The sequence below is a fragment of the Pelmatolapia mariae genome, linkage group LG23 (assembly GCF_036321145.2).
Source record: "Pelmatolapia mariae isolate MD_Pm_ZW linkage group LG23, Pm_UMD_F_2, whole genome shotgun sequence".
Classification (NCBI taxonomy): Eukaryota; Metazoa; Chordata; class Actinopteri; order Cichliformes; family Cichlidae; genus Pelmatolapia; species Pelmatolapia mariae.
Window position 1 is genome coordinate 46590920 of NC_086246.1, and position 17020 is coordinate 46607939.

The 17020-nt window shown below is 39.6% G+C and overlaps 1 protein-coding gene across 1 annotated transcript in view; it reads left to right on the plus strand.

The window, feature by feature from the left end:
* Nucleotides 1-17020, plus strand: part of faf1 (Fas (TNFRSF6) associated factor 1) — a 64462-nt gene that overhangs the window by 31141 nt on the left and 16301 nt on the right. Inside the window, exons 9-15 of the mRNA XM_063467113.1 lie at nt 2545-2640; nt 2746-2869; nt 2981-3044; nt 3148-3229; nt 11076-11230; nt 15378-15514; nt 15616-15704. Coding sequence (XP_063323183.1) covers nt 2545-2640; nt 2746-2869; nt 2981-3044; nt 3148-3229; nt 11076-11230; nt 15378-15514; nt 15616-15704 — 747 coding nt within the window. The remainder of the gene's footprint in view (nt 1-2544; nt 2641-2745; nt 2870-2980; nt 3045-3147; nt 3230-11075; nt 11231-15377; nt 15515-15615; nt 15705-17020) is intronic.

Here is a 17020-nt window from a genome sequence, read left to right on the forward strand (position 1 = left end):
TATACACTTATTAGGTGCTCAGACAAAACCCTCTCATTGTGAGTGGCGGGGGTAAAGGGTTTATGGGGATCTGCTCGCCAGTCTGTGTTAAAATTCTCACGTTTGATTGCCACTCATAGGCAGCGAAGAGACGGGGCCATTCCTTCACGTCCTTAAAGTTCAGATCCTGTGCATCTTAAGCTCAATAACGTCAGTGTTAATTCAGCTCACAGACCTGGCACCCATAATGTCTTCAGTGGTCGTAGCTTTTCATTAAGTGCGTTGCTGGTTTTGAAAAAGCAAATTGTGTTTCTACATCGCTTAATTTTTTTCCCACTTTTTCAGTAAATTCTTTTGTGATGTTCTGGTTTCTGATTAGAATGACTGATTGATCTAATAAAATAAAAGAAGTAAATAAGTTAGAGTTGAGTTACTTGAGCACAGACGAGGCAATTCAGTTAAGTGTTCTTCGTAGGTGTTCCTTATGTGAACGTTGGCTGGATCAGCTGTCCTTGCTGTGACACTTGTGTGCTTTTTATTGACAATAGTACACTTGCTACTAATTGGTAATGTGCAAGAAGTACATTCGGTCTCTTCTCTTGTCTGTATGTGCTTGGCTGTTTGGTTTTCCTTTTGTCTGGGAACATTCATCTGTTCATGACCCCGTAGACAAAAAAACATAAATTCACAAAGAAAAGGACAGTCAGATATTTTTGCCCCAAAACATTTAGCCTTTTTAGTTAGTGTTATATGATGTGCTCTTGCAAACATAGCTCCACGGTGGATTTGTCCCTTTAGAGGTGATGTCATTCTTGGTTTGTTTTGTTTCAATATTGCTTGAGAGTCTAGCCACTGCTTTTTGGAGCAGATTTCTGCGCTTAAGACAACACTGAGGAGGAATACTCATCAAGATGTTATTCTTTCTCATACTGTCAGGGGAGATACTCGGTGAAATATCCCTTCAGTCAATCGTTGCTCGACTGGTGGGAATTTGAAACGCCAATATTATAGCCAGTTTTAGTATATCCTCTGTCAACTATTTGAAATGGTGCAATAAATGTTTTTTCAGCTCCCAAGAGTGAGACTGAGTTCACTTGCTCTTTTAGGAGAAAAAAAACCCAATATGTAAATAAATACTATCGTTTTATTTCTGTATATGTTGTAAATGTGATTGCAAAGAGACAAAGAGTATAGTTGTGTTAGATTTGGGGAATATGGACACAGCTTCTCATGATTTCTTGATCAGTATCTATGCAAATATAATTTCTACCTTGTTCTTTGTTGTAGAAAATAATTTGGTTATTTTGTGTAAATGCCAACAAAAAAGCCCTTTTGTTGATTTGTTATATGGCGAAGCACTGTGGAGTCTACGTAAAATACAAAACCGCAGCATAAAAAGCAATTAAAATGTTCAAACTAATCTCAGGATGAGTATCGCAATACTGCCCAACCCCAGCAGCGCCTACACTGACTCAACTAGTTCACAACTGTGCAAATAATTTTGTATAAATATTTGGTTCTTTTGTGTGCAGCGCACTTACTTTCTAACAGTCAAAAGATAATTAAGTGTGACGTGACGGCACAGTTCTTATCAGTGCCAGGCAAACAGAGATACACTTATAAGTCCGTGTTTGTGATAAGGTCTACTGGTTACACTGCTCTCTCCTGCTCTAGAGAGCTGACACCAGCACGAGGAAGTACTTTTATTTTAGGAGAGACGCAGAGAGGAAAACTCCATTCAGCCCGTGTAGCTCTTTTCAGACTCAATTGGCGTTGCGTGTAATCGTCTCTTGATTCAGCCATGTCCAGCTGCTCTTTGTGTGTCTCAGCACTCGACAATGGAGCAGATAAGAGGACCTCTGCAGGGGATGAGCAGCTCCTCTGGCTCTTATCACACCAAGCTTACCTACCCTGCCTCAGTGCTGTTGTTCTCTCTACCAGAACAGTATTTGCATGTGTGCTTTCAGTTCAGGTGCCACTGAATATAATGTTGTTTTATTATTAAGTCTCAGTATATTCAGATTGGAAGATCTAAGATCTAAAAGCAAGACAACTTTAGTTTCATTCTGCAACAGCCTTGTCTCTATTGCTGATATCCCTTGGGGTCTGAGCCAGGAGACGCCAGCTGTAATGAGTCCCTGCTGAATGCTGACATTTCCAGTCCTGGTTTTGGATTTGGGAGCTAATTAGTCAGGTTACCTTCTACTATAGACCACTACTGCACTTATGGATCCTGCAGGTGTACAGAAACCTCATTGTGGTCACGCCTCATTAGAGAGATGATCAAGCCTTTGTTTGAAAATACAAAGTATGTCATGATACAGGTTATGCTTCTTCTGCCTAGGTAAAAAGGCAAACAAATGTAAGGCACAACTACAGAATCAGTGGTGAAGTTTGCCTTGTTTTGGTTTAGGCATCAGTTTTAGGCAAGTCATAAGCAGTAGATACCATCACATACTTAAACTTGATGGTATTATTATATTGTGTTGAGTAAACGCACACGGTCGGCAGTCATTCTTATATTGTTGGCTTCACTCTTTTGTTCTTTTTCCTTTGTTTTTTTAGATGACACTAGCACTCTCTGGAATCAGCTATCCCTGCCATCACCTGAGTGTTTGTCGAAGGTCCTCGCCAGCTAATGCCCAGGAACCCACAGAAGAGGTAAATTGACCTACGTATGCCACTGCACGCTTCTGAGTTATGCATTTCATCCCCTGGGCAACTTTCAAGCATCAGACATGCTCATGAAATGCTTCTTATTTACAGTGTGCGGATGTCCATATGATCAGCGACAGTGAGGGTGATGATTATGAAGACGCATCAGAATTTGGTGTGGACGATTCAGAGATGTTTGGAGTGGGCTCCTCGAGCTGTAGGAAATCACCTATGAGTACGTAATGTGAACCACTTGTAGAACTCAGTTATAGCTGCCACTGTAGTATTAACCTCCAGATACAGCATGTAAAGCCTGACCATATAATTATTTTTGTCCCTTTTGCAGTGCCAGAGAATAGCGAAAATGAAACTGATGCCTTAATTCACTTTACTTCTGAATTTTCTTCGAGGTGAGCTGTTATTATGCTCGTTTTAAAATGGCTTTGAAACCTGAGAAAACTGGATAGTAACAATGTTTTAAATAAGAGTCGTGTGTGTGTGTGCGTCCTGTAGATATGGAGAGACCCATCCAATGTTCTTTATTGGGTCTTTGGAGGCAGCATCTCAAGAGGCCTTCCATGGCAAAGCCAGAGATGTAAGTAACCTTTTGGACTCTTTTGGGTCTCACAGGAACATTTTTAATATACTCTGAAAAACTTGTGTTTTTCTTTGAAGCTTCATATTCTTATCCCTTTTAATTTGGGCTGTGCAAGTGATATGAGGTACTGATGTTACAAATGACGGCCTGTCCTTTATCACTGATGTCATTTCTGCTTCATGGAAGAGTCGCTTTTTTCAGGTTTGAGTTTTCTTTGCTTAAGATAACATGACAAAGGAACACAAACAGAGAAGGATATTATTAATTCTATCAAGGGAGATACTTTATTTCTCATAACTTCTCTTTTGTTACTGGGCTGGGGGAAATTTAAAACACTAATATAATCAGGAACTTTATTCACCTGGCCTACATTTTTTACATTTGGATTAGCGTTCATTGTTAATTTGGGGAAAGCTAGATAAAACTGGTTACCACAAACTTATACATTGTATAGATGGATGCATAGGGTAATCAGAGATCACTGATGCCGTGCTGCTGGTCTGTTGCACACATAATTCAGTCCGCTTATGTAGAATGATATCTATAGAGATCTCATGAGACACAACTTTAAATATACGTCATTTAGTTTTAGGTTTAATGCCAGTAAAACCAATCCAATCCAACCCAACTTTATTTATATAGCACTTTAAAACAACAAAGTTGACCAGAGTGCTTTCCAATAATAAAACAGATAAAAGTTAAAAACCATACACTAAGCAGACAAAGAAATAAATATAAATAACATTAAAATAAATACATAAATTAAAATGATAAAAATAAATCGGTATATATATTAAATATTAAAACATGAGTAAAATAGACAATAAAATATACAATGAATAAAATTAACAAAATAAAAAAGATTAAGAGCAACAGCTGACTAAAAACTGACTACAAACTCACTCTGGTACTACTCCTAAAAAGCCTTTGAAAAAAAGTGCGTTTTTAAAAGTGATTTAAACATTTCAAGTGTTGGGGCCAACCTAATATGGAGGGGCAGTTTATTCCATATTTTGGGGGCCACAACAGCAAAAGCTCGGTCCCCCCCTGTATTTCAGTCATCTATAATAGAGGTAATGGAGACCTAGTAATATTTTCATCTCTAATTATTTCCTCTCTTTATATTTTGTTTCCAAGAAGCCAGACTTCATCATAATTCTTTAAAGTGGTCTTGACCAATAGTTCCCCAGGTTCTCTTAAGGTCTCCTCAGTTTTTCTTTGGCCATTGGCTCGTTTTCAGTCCAGTCCTTATACTTGACCATTTATAGAGAAATGTTTTGTTTTTGTTTTTTTTGTTAAACCGCTCAACAGTGACCTATAAATCATTCAACCACAAAAAGGCACCCAAATTAAGGGATGAACCAGTGATGTGTCTACACATAACGGACAACTGGGCAAATAACCAATATGAAATTATGCTTTTAAGCACTTTGTTACTAGCAGCCTGTTGGGAAAAGCATGTAATGTGTTCCCATTTGTTTAGCTGAATTTATGAAACATGTCAAAAGTATCACAATTTGATGAGCATAAACAGTATCTTTACACTAACAAGGTGTTTCCCAACGGGCTTTTGGGCCTGGACAAGTGGAGGTCAATAGACAACGCGGTAAGCCTGAAAATAACTATCTATACGAGAGATGTATCTGGCACTACAGTTGATCCATATGCTGAAGCCTTATCAGAAATGGTCTCGGTGGATGTGTGGCTGTTAAAAAGCCATTCTTAAGGAATGGAAACAGAGCAAAAACCCTGAGGTATGCCAAGAACTGGATGAATATTCAGTGGCAAGAGGTCTTATAGGGATGAATCCAAATTTTAAATTTGGTTTAAATAATCGTTAATCTGTCTGGAGGAGGTCAGAGAGAGATAAAACAATGAGTCTCTATAGCCATCTGTAAAACACACTAGGGGCTCTGTCGTGGTTTGCAGCTGCATTTCAGTCAGTCGTGTTAGGGATCGTTCCTTGTCCACCATGCAGTACCATCTGGAAAGCGTCTGATTGGCAACGGCTTTATTTTTCAGCATGACAATGATCCCAAACACACTGCCAATGCAGTAACAGCAAACCTTGATGAAAAAGAAAAATGCATAGTGGAACACTATCAAACATGGATTGGCCTCCCCAGAGCCCAGACCACAACAATTATCAAAGCAGCGTGGGATCATCTTGACAGAGAACGGAACAAAAGGCAAAGCCTGTAGAACTATTACTGAGCATTACATTTCAAACAAGATTTATTAGGAGAGTGCATTTTGTTATACACTGTATTTTTGCACATTTTGACATATTGCTCGAGAGATTTCACATTTTCCTACCAAAGTATAAAGAAATAAAAAGTGGCTCAAGACTTTTACTGAGTATTTCTTGAAACTTGAACAATTGGAATATCAGCATGAACAAAACATGTTAGACACAGTGTGCAAAGAGTAACTGAGTAAATGATTAGTGTGTGCAGAAGGCATGACGATAATCTATGCCTTACTTTCCATAAACCGTAAAATTACATTTCTTTCTAAAAAAAATAGTCATTGATGATGATGATGGTGATATTTAATGTATGTACCGTGGATGTGGCTTGATAGCGACACTGATATTAGTTATCAAAACCATCATCAAATTTTCACCCCGACAGCTGAGGCTTTATTTTTAGCTGTCCACTTTCCCCCTTGTTTTTCAGCTTTTGTCCTTTTAAGGATGCTTGTATCAACGGACAGCTTGTGTGGATTACAGCCTTATTAGACTGTGAGGACACAGCAAGATGTTCTGGGGGTTCAGATCACCAGGCACACACAGAGGGAGGGTGAAAAAGATGATAGCAGGGCCACAAAATGAAGGACATGGTCTTAAAAAGCAGCGTGGAACACAAGAGAAAGTTGGACGAAAAAAGGCTGTGCGGGAAGAAAGAGAAAAATAAGCGAATGTGATTTGGGGGGATAAAAGAAAGGGAATGAGAGAGTGTGAAATAAACAGAGATGTAGAAAAAAATCTAAAGAGAAGCTTGGCATTTTGCCTGTTTCCCAGCTGATCTCCTCTCCTAAGCCAGCACAATATGGCTGATGTCTCTCTGGTGTTCACACACAGTACTGTACCACTGTGCTCTAAACAGCATGAGGGCAGAATAGTATTCATTTCCACTGTATTTTGTTTTATTCTGGGTGAGCTTGATTTAGCCTGCCAACTGTGCTGTGGTTAAAATGGCTTTGGAGAAGCTGGATATGTGCAAAGATGTTGCACGAAAGCAGAAGCTATTTGATCTGTTCTGTGTTTGTCCTGTTTTGTCACAAACATCCGAGATGACAGGCCAAAACAAGCTGCTTTTCACGGTTTCATTACACAGTAGCATATGTGCACAATTACACCGTCCCCTCTTCCATCTATCCGACAATCCCATCCCTTGCTCTTTCGCTTCCATTTGAAAAGCAATCTAGTATTTGTGTCCTCGTAGTAGAAAAGGCCTACTTCATTAAGGGTATATTAGAGTAGGGCAGGTTTGACTGAAGGGGTTTTTAAACAGAGGAATCAGTCTCACTCTCTCATAGCCTGGGAGAGGCTAATCACTAAGCAAAACACTACATTTGATGAAGTGTTTCTGAAGGTGTGTGTTGGGGGAATGTTGAGATAGACTCAATCCATCCTTAATGAAAATGCTTTGGGCTGCTGAGCTGAGCTGAGCTGAGCTGAACCCTCTTGGGGATCAGTGGTTAGTCAGAGCGTACAGAGAGATAGGCCACCCATCACTAACCACGATCCTCACTAAATCCCCATCAACGCACTGGTTAATCACTCTAACCCCACGCTTTTTCGCTCTCCACTCTGCTCTTCTGTCTGCCACACACAAAGACACATCAAAATTCATAGCCTTGCTGAAGAGCGGAGTTGAGGGATTTATCGCTGCCAAGTATCTGCTTTAAAACCCAGCAATAGCCTCGCAGAGTCAAGAGGAAAAAGCAGCGGTCAATCAGAATGGCATATGGCGTGTAGATGTACATGTATCTCTCTCAGCTTGTGAGATGTTGATCACAAGTGGCTTTGATTAGTTATTGACTGCACCTGAAATGATTACTGTCACGTGTAAATGGATAGATTAGGGGCTACATCAGTGTAAATTTTTAAATATTGATATATTTATTCTACATTCTCTTAATCCATCAGAAACATCGATGATCAGGAGCTTGGATAACCATAAGACAGCTCCATCCCTAATGTGTCAGAGCAGTTAGATATACACAAAAAAGGCTTATATGTGGCTAATGACTGAGCATGTGTGGCCATTACGGTTAAACGTTAAATGTGGTGTGCAAACTCAAACTTGTCCATATTCTTATGGTATGGACTTTTAACTACTTAACTTCAGTTGCGGACTTCATATTATTTCAGTGCTTTCATAATTGTTTGGAAAGACTCTAAAGTGTGACGTTTGGTAGTTTTAGTGTAGCGTGCCTCTTATATGGCTGCTCATCGATCACAATGAGTTTTCCCACTGTGTAGGTCATTTGAGCTCTTCGATTTGAAGTATTTGCTTTTCCAGACTGAGCCGGTCATCTAAAGAAAAATCACCATCTGGATTTCTCTGTCCTTCCTTTCATCTGTACATGTCTGTATCTCATTAACTAGTCTCTCCTGGCTTTGTTCAACACGCTGTATTTGTGATTAAGCCTCTTCTTGATGTTGCAAAAAGAAAATGTCATCCACAGAAAAAGGGCCCTAATTAAACTAAAAGCTGTTGATTGGGACGAGTATACGACTTCAGTTCCACTACTCGGTTTCCCTAAAGAGGCTTAAAATAAAACAAAAACAAACAAACAAAAGAAATTGGCAGTGTCACGTTTATTTCTATCATTGCTCTAAAATTCTGATGGTGGCAAAATAATGTAACATGGATGAATCATGGCAAAAGTTATCTTCTCCTTGACTGCAAAGGCCACTAACACCAGAGACTGTGGCTTCATGTGGACTAAGACTTTGTGTTTATGGGTGTGGGGTGAGATTTTTATCAGCAAGTTGTATCTCTTCATTCATGTTTAAAAAGGGCAAAATGATGAAGCTAATTCTAAGCTAAATCTGGAGTGATGTCAGACACAGCCTGTAATATTGCAAGCTTGCTTGGTTTATTTCATTCACCAACAGAAACTCGGCTATTTGGGTCTTTCCTTCGTAGCCATAGAGACGACCTGATCATGACAGAAACTGATGACATTGTTTTTGATTGTTTCTCTTTATAATAACTAACTCTAAACTGGCTATATTAAACGTTTTTGAAAGGATAAATGTTTGGGCATAAAGGCACATTTTCTTTTTTTTTATTTTAACCCCTGTGCAGACACTTTTTGCAGAAAAGGTGAATTGAAGCTGGACTAAAAATGAAAGTAAGAACTGTACAGTGTGCGTAAATCACAGAGCGCTCTGCACACACATTGGTGTCTGTTGCTCGCAGTTTCATTCGCCTGAGCTGACAACTTCATTATCTCCATGTGTAAACTATATAAGTTAGTCTGCAAATAAAGCCTTTTTAATATGTGACAGATCACATATTAAATTCACTTTTTATCCTCATAATGAAGGACGAGTCCACCTTTAATAGAACTTGAGTAAATTAATAAATTGTGTTCATCTGTCAGCCCAGACCACATATTATATTATTTACATCCCAGGGTAGGAGATGCTGCTCATTATTAAAAAAACATTTTGGAAGTCCCGTTTGTGTAAACGTAAATACTCCTGTTACTGGCTTAGTTAGAATACTATGTGAGTAGAAGAAGCAGCATTCTTGAGGTGCTTATAATTGGTCATTTATAATACGGGCAGATTTGGAGTGGGATATGAGCCTGATCCACTTACACCCCTTTTCAGGTGATTTCTAACAGCAAATGGGTTTTATTATTAACATCATTGTGTTTTATCAGAAATTATTTTTGTTCTATTTGCATACATGCACTTTTATCTTAAGAATTTGAAATAAAGAATCCCTTTTTTTTTTAAACAACGAACAAATAAAAAAGAAAAACCTGCTCTTCATATTCACACATGGTAATCCACATCCCTAAAAGAAAAAAAAGGTCTAATCTGAAAAAAGGCAAGTGCAGCAATTAATTAAAAAGGAAAAGTGAAACATAAAAAACCTGCATGTTTTATGACAAAAAACAACACGAGAACACATTCAATTCAAGACGGGGAAGTTTTGCTTTTTTCATATTTATAGACACAAATATTTCATATTTTCAAACTTTCTGCTGGGCCGTCTTCCAAGAAAGAGGTGCACTGATTAAACAGCAAATGAAGCGCAACGCTATTCTACAGTGTGTGAACTCTTTTGTTTCTCTCACAGCCTCAAAGCAAGCTTAGCTTTAGGTGAACAGGTGTGAGGAAGGGCTATGGGGTCACTATCTAGCTCAGGTTGGACCTAGTAATTTAGCTGAACTGAGGGATTTGCTCCTCCCCGCTAAGACAGGCAATACAAAAGATCTGAGTTGAAAGCGGAGAGGGAACAGAGGGGTACGGACAGTTTAACTAAGATGAAGGAGTTCAGTTTGCCAAAATGCCCACTTTGATTAGTCTTTACACTTGCTCTAATTGAGCATGCATGTGTGCGAGCATGAGTCCCGTTACTCGCGGGCAGCGGAGTTAAGTTTGCACATCTGTGCGTGTGTGTTGGCGACGTCGGCGTTCGAGTGTGTATCGGGGTTTTGTTTTTTTGTTGTTTTTTTTTTTTTGTTTTTTTTCACGCTGTAAAACTCTCCCTCTCCTCACACTCATTCCTCTCTCAAGACTGAATTTGCTTGTCTTCTCAGCATGAGTGTTTAATCTTTTCAGGCTGTTGAATCGGCCTAGTGAATGAGTCCCCAGCTCCTTCTCTCTAGGAGCCCTGGAGATTATTCTAAAGCACTAATCGTTGAGCAAACACAGCAGTGCTCTCCCGTTCCTATTCTACACAGGCCACAGTATAGCACAACTTCTTCTTTCACTTCTCCTCACGTTTTACGCCCTGTGTAGATTTTTCGTTTTTTGGCGCACGTAGCCTAGATTACTGTTCCCGAGGAACAGACCCCTTAACTCCCCTCTCACAGCCGTGGGTAAAAATGAACTAAGCAGAGAGTGCGAGTTTTTCTTATTTGTTCTTTTATAGCAAGAGAAGTGACATGTAATTTAAAGAGCATTATTTCCAACATTGTCCCCTGGAACCTTTTATGTTTGTGGGTGTGTTTGTTTTTTAATTAGATTGTCAGTAGGGAGAATCTACCAGGCTTATATGATGGTGTCAATATCCTTGGATTTGGAGCTTCGTCAATATTGTCTGGCCCTGCCGCTACTAACCTGAACAGGCTGCTGGCATTTGGTGTAAAATAAATAGAGTGATTTGTCTGTTTTGTTTTCTCCATATCTTTGTCGCCTCCAAGCAAAGTTTTATTTACACCGCTCTCCATTTTATTTTGCGTGGTATTTGCTTTTTTGCCAGTTGTGGTCCTACCGTGGTCTTTAGGAGTCCTGCTAGCTCTGCGCCCAGTCCTCTCTGCCGGTGGTCATGTTATGTTCATGTAATATGGACATGTCTCTCCAATAATGAGACGCCTAGTGCATGGCTGACAGAGCAGCACCGATCACAGATATGACATTTATTATATTGGGGAGTGATGAGTTTTAGCTAGTCAAACTTCTTCCACAAAGTCAACTGTATACTTTGGTGTTTGGTTCCACCTATTAGCCACTGAACAACTGATTGAAGACAAAAATAAAGGATCAGCTGCAGTGACCCCTTGCCTTACCAAATGTCCTAGCACAGTAAGAGGTGCAGTTTGCTCATGCCTTCTTCTCCCACTCTGATTTTCAAACTGTTTCTCTCCACAGAGAAAGCTGCTGGCTATCTACCTCCACAATGATGACAGTGTTCTCAGCAATGTCTTCTGCTCCCAAATGATGTGCGCTGACTCTATCGTCTCCTACCTGAGCCAGAACTTCATCACATGGGCATGGGATGTCACTAAAGAAGCTAACAAATCCAGGTACAGTGTCAGTTGACCAGCACGCTTGGAGTGCGATTGAAGACGTATCTTATTCCAAGAATCCTATTGTTTAATGAGTCCATTTTTGCATAATTCATTTGTGTAAATAAAGTTTTAAGCTAATCTTACGATCTTTGAGTTGTCGGATCAAATATTTAAATTGTGGAAACTGCAGCTACACGTGAATTCTGTTGCAAAGCTAAATCTGGCAGTGTTTTCTGGTTGCCAAATCTGACTGTGATGCTATAGCTGGGGGAGAAAACAGTTTGGTCAGTGAGAATGATGGCTAAACGGTAATAAAAAAAACTAAGGTTTTAAACACTGAATTAATTCTCTGAAGATCCAGTAATCTATCAGAATCATGCTGTATTTAGAATTGCTTTAGCCAGCTGTAAAGTTTAGTAATGCAATAAGAGAACCTTTAAGCCCTGACTGCATCCTTAATCCTTATGTTTTATTTATATGTGACTTACTGTCTGCAGGAGCCGACTGTTTGCATAAATACTGAGGTGTATCTAATAAAGAGGATATTGAATGTATTTCAGCAGGAGAGAAGCTTGATCATGAGCTGAGGGCTTTGTGAGCTGTCAGAGTCCTCTGGTTGGGAAGCAGTCTGTTGCATGCTACTATCTTGTCCCCGCATTATTGTTCTGAATAGTTTTCTTAGAGAAAGTAAATTTAGTTTTCAGTCGTGCCTTGCCCCATCCTGCAGTTTTGTGTGTGTGTGTGTGTGTGTGTGTGTGTGTGTGTGTGTGTGTGTGTGTGTGTGTGTGTGTGTGTGTGTGTGTGTGTGTGTGTGTGTGTGTGTGAAGTAAGAAAATCTTGGACTTTAGAGAGTGAATCCTGCATATTTTGGGTAGCGTTTAGATAATAATCCAGAAATGCTAGTGTAGGTGGAATCCTATCTGGCAAATGAACAGTGTTTAAAAATCGGTTTGACACATCCGTAATTGCTGGCATTCATCTTTCACTCCATTACTCGTACTCTGTATCTCTTTCTTCTCATTCTCTCTTCAGCCTCATTCTCTTTTTGAAGCTTGGAGGTTGCATGCTAACAAAAGGCGTTGTGTTTGCATGGTGAGGCCCCTGATTGGGCAATCTTGACCAAACTGTCTGAATAGAGGGTCAGTGGGAGATGAAGGACTCCGTTGGAGTCCAAACATCTCTATCTCTCCAATTTATCCTGAAAGTCCTAGCTTAGCTCCAGCACCCTGTGTTGGTATTTTACAACAACACCTGTTTATTACATTGGTTCAGTGAGTGAGATGTATATTTTTAACAGACTATTAGATCTCTTGCAGGTTCAAGTGTTAAACAGAGGAGAAGTTTAGGTAAATTTGAACCAATTTGTTTCACATTGTAAATAAGGAATGCTTCATGTATTTCATCCTTCCCTTCATCTTTATACTACATATTTTACTTGTTTCCTTTCTGATATTTCTTTATTTCTCTTCTATTTAATCAGCTACCTCAGCTCTCTCACTCTACCCTGAACCTCCAGAGTTAAGCCTGCCCTCTGGTAGCAGTCATTGAGAAAGACTCGCACCCTGACCTCACCTCTCCATTATTTCTTTTAAGGAAACTCCCTCCTTTCCTCATTCCGCACTCCTTTCTCTCCCATTGGCCTCCTTTGCTTTTTGCCCCAGCTGGGCCTTTTTATTGCACGTTAAAAAGGAGGCAACATCTGGAGCTTTTCATCACACACAGCTAGTCGCAGCTTTGCTGCTAACGCATGCATGCACATGTGCGCACTAACTTGCTCACACATCCAACTGCTGGTCGGCATTCTCACGCTCTTTAGCTGATCTAAAGTGACTGGTGATTGGCATCAGTCACACAAGCTGTTAGAAAGGTATCCTGATTATGTGTGCGTGCATTTGTGTGTGTCTGTGAGCGAGTGATAAACCTGCTGATATTGGAATGTGCCTGTTGCTTAGCTTAATCTATTCTCACAGGCCTACCAGTTAAATGATTAATTATGCATAAATGCAGTGCTGGTGATTGGATGCCAGTGTAATTGTCACTCGTGGGAAATGAATCTGATATATCGCCCAGGCAGTATACTGTCATTGCACATGTAAGTAAATAAACACATTGAAAGTCGATTATTTGTGTTGTGTGCACGTTCTCATAATACATTACAGTGTAAGAATATGCACTAAAGTGACCTTATGTTGACACTAGATTTAGCGTTTTAAACATTATACAGACCTGGCAGTCTAATGCGATTACCTGTTTGGTCTATAGCAATACAGGCGATCTTATTAATAGCCTTTAAGTGTAAACTTGTGTCTTAACTGCTCAAGGCGGGAACAGACCGTTGTGCGGACCTGTTCTGTACACTCGACTTCTTCTCTTGACATAGTCTTCCCTGAAAACATAACTCGTTTGGTGGGAGAACAAAATGTCACTTTCAAATCAAAACATGTCCATGTTCACTCTGAAACAAAGTGTGTATGACACAGTGAGCTATCGGAGCATCCGGTTCCCATACTGCACACGTACAGGTGGCTGGCAAAAATATTCCCTGCAGTGCTACTGTACTACCCTGACTCATCAGCTGCTCAGTGGAGCAGACGCCAGGTCTAACCGGTCTACTCGCATCTTAGTGCATCAGTTTGATTTGAAGAAGTGCAAGCTGACAGTCCAGGAAAACATTTACTGTTATAGCTGTCGGGATCGGCAGTGAGAAAATAAGCTGGGATGGGCAACAAATTAGAAGCTGTCAGTCACATTAGCCACCAAAGCATTTAATGGTAGTTGCAAATTCCATGCAGGTGTTTCTTCTGCATTTAGTTACCCCTAAAGGTTTTTAAAGGCCGCAGGTTACCATGTTATATTAGGGCTAGATGAGACAGGCCGAACTGTGCAGCTTATTTCCTGGAGTGACTTCCTCCTGACATTAAGTGTTGTGGCCATACTTATTGTTCTTTACGTAATTCCATAAGTGCTTCATAGTTCTTCCTGTTTCCTAGTTTCGATGTCCGTCTTACCCTGAACGATAGTGGTTACAAAGTACATGTAAGTTGTGTTTTGAGATTGTGCTGTTTTTATGTTGTTGTGATTATGATCATCATTGTGCTGAACTGACTTCCTTAGTTTAGAGTTAGAAACCAAAGCAGGTTAGGCTGCGCTTGATTAGAGGTTTAAGATTGGGTTACCCTTCAAGTTAGTGTCCATTGTTCCCTGGCCTTTCATTACAGGTTAGAGTTTCCCTGTGAGCTTTTGTTATATTGTGGCTGGGTTGAGGTCTGAACAGGGACAAATGTCAGAACAAAATGATCTAAGATTTAGGGTACCCACGTTTTTCATTGCAAGGTGTGGGTCACACAAAGTTCAACATTTGGAAAAAGTTTTTGTCTGCATTGTATTCCAAAGCTCATTTCATTCATCTTTCAGTCCAACGTCCGCACTTTCGCTGGTTTTGGCATGATTATTACTACTACTGCTATTGTCCTATTGACTGGAAGTACTCGATTTCACCGTTTGGAAAGTCTGCAAGTAGCTCCCTCAGCTTTGGCTTCATCTTTTAATGAGTTACACCCCCTCTCAGACAGCATCCGCTCTATCTATCTTCTTCCTCTGACCCGCTGTCCCGCCATCCATTCCATTACCTCTCTATTTTACCAGGCAGTTATTAAAGTAGATCTTATTAAAAGGCAGGAGAAAAAGCTAATCTATATTTGCATTCAGTCTATAGCAATTCATTAATATTATGACATTTACAGGGAGCTTGGCGGGGCTCCGACTGCCTGCTACCCTTTTCCCTCTCTGAAATGTTAATTTAAAAAGTTCTGTCTTTGTAATGGAATAAGAAATCCTCTCTTGCCCTATCAATTCTGGGTGTCTGGTGAGGAATACTAATTCGTCTGTGGTTCCAATTGAGATAGCATGTCGCCCTGATGGAATAAGAAAATGCAGAATTGGTTTTAAAGTCTTTAATGCCACAAGTTGTGTGTATTTCTCTTTTGTGCTGCAATCTGAAAAGCACGCACCTCCCAGTGAAAATATGTGCGCGAATACTTTATCGCTCTTTAAAATTGTTTTTATTGCAGGCTTAAATATATGCTTATTACCAAAGGAACAAGCAGGTAAAGTAAATAAATTGGGGGGGAAAGCAAATTAGATAAATTTCTTTGTCTTCCAGACTACTCACTATGTGTACGAGGCATTTTGGCAGTGTGGTGACACAGACCATACGGACATACAAGACAGACCAGTTCCCCCTGCTCCTCATAGTCATGGGGAAACGCACATCCAACGAAGTTCTAAATGTTATTCAAGGTAATTCTCATTTTATTCATCCTACAATTAACTCTGTTTTCTGTAATTATCATGAAAACAGAAACACTTTTATTGCCCTCTGATTTTCTTTTCTAATTCAGGCAATACAACAGTGGATGAGCTGATGATGAGGTTAATGGGAGCAATGGAGATCTTCACAGCACAACAGCAAGAGGACATTAAAGACGAGGTAAAGCTTGAGTGGATTCAGACAGTCTGTTCGCAGGAAACAAAAACGTCAGCCTCTGATCCTTAAAGATGGAGAAAATACTTTATTTCTTTGTTCTTTCAATAACTACTTGATTCATTATGGACCATTTGCTCTTTCAAATGGAAACATATGCTCGTGTTTCCTTGTAATGCTGTTTAACAGTAGCTAGGAAAGTTGTGCAAAACTGCTGTTGACAAACTAACCAGTTTGCTACGATCTATAGTTTCCACTGTATATAGATGACTTCATATTTTTATTTAAAGGAGGCACTGTGGCCTGGGGAGCACTTCCAAGTATACCAGCCAAATTCTCAAATATACAGTTTTTTGTGAGAGTCACACTTTTGACATTAAGGACATTGTTTCAAGATAAAGCCGTGCTTTTCTGGTTGGGATAAGTTGAAGACCGCCAGAGGTTTCTTCCTGTTAAAAGGGAGTTTTTTCTTCCCACTTTCACCAAAGTGCTTGCTCATAGAGGGTCATATGATTGTTGGGTTTTTCTCTGTATGTATTATTGTAGGGTCTACCTTACAATATACAGCGCCTTGAGGCGACTGTTGTTGTGATTTGGCGCTGTATAAATAAAATTGAATTGAACTTCTACCATTAATCTTATTTTAGTTGGCTAATCTCAGTGGCTCCAGTAACTGAACCAACTTTTTACATTGTGCGATAAATTGCAACATGTCAGAGCACATCAGAAGGCATTGTTAAAATATGGCTTTGTTATAATGACTCGAGAACCATTCAGCCATTTCATCCACTTTAGTTATCAACTAGAGTCTGGCTACTGCTAACATATCTGTTGACCTCCTTTTACCCAAACAGAAAATGTAATTAAAACATGATTAAAACATTCCTTCCATAGAAATGATAAGGTGGAGCTAGCATTTTGTGTCCTTCCCACAAAACTTAACAATATGAGACAATGCATCAGTCACTTACAACGAACTTAACTAATTTATTAACTATCATCTCATATGTTCACTCAAATTCCTTTTGACATGAAAAACACTGTAGTTACCTTTAACTTAATTACTTAGCTTAGTTTTGACATTCCCAAACCATGTGAGTGCCATGGTAACTGTTGTAAATGATATGTGAATATTACTATGGCTAAGTCTTTAATTGAAAACTGACCTGTGTGACTTGAAGCTGACTCGTTCAGATTAATAAAAAACAATAACACATTACTAAGCTTTAGAGTAATTTGTATTTTGGAATAATCGTAGCAGTGCGGGTTTCCTACTTTTATTTTAATCAGCACTGGTGTTTAGTCTCTTAGTATGCCGCAGA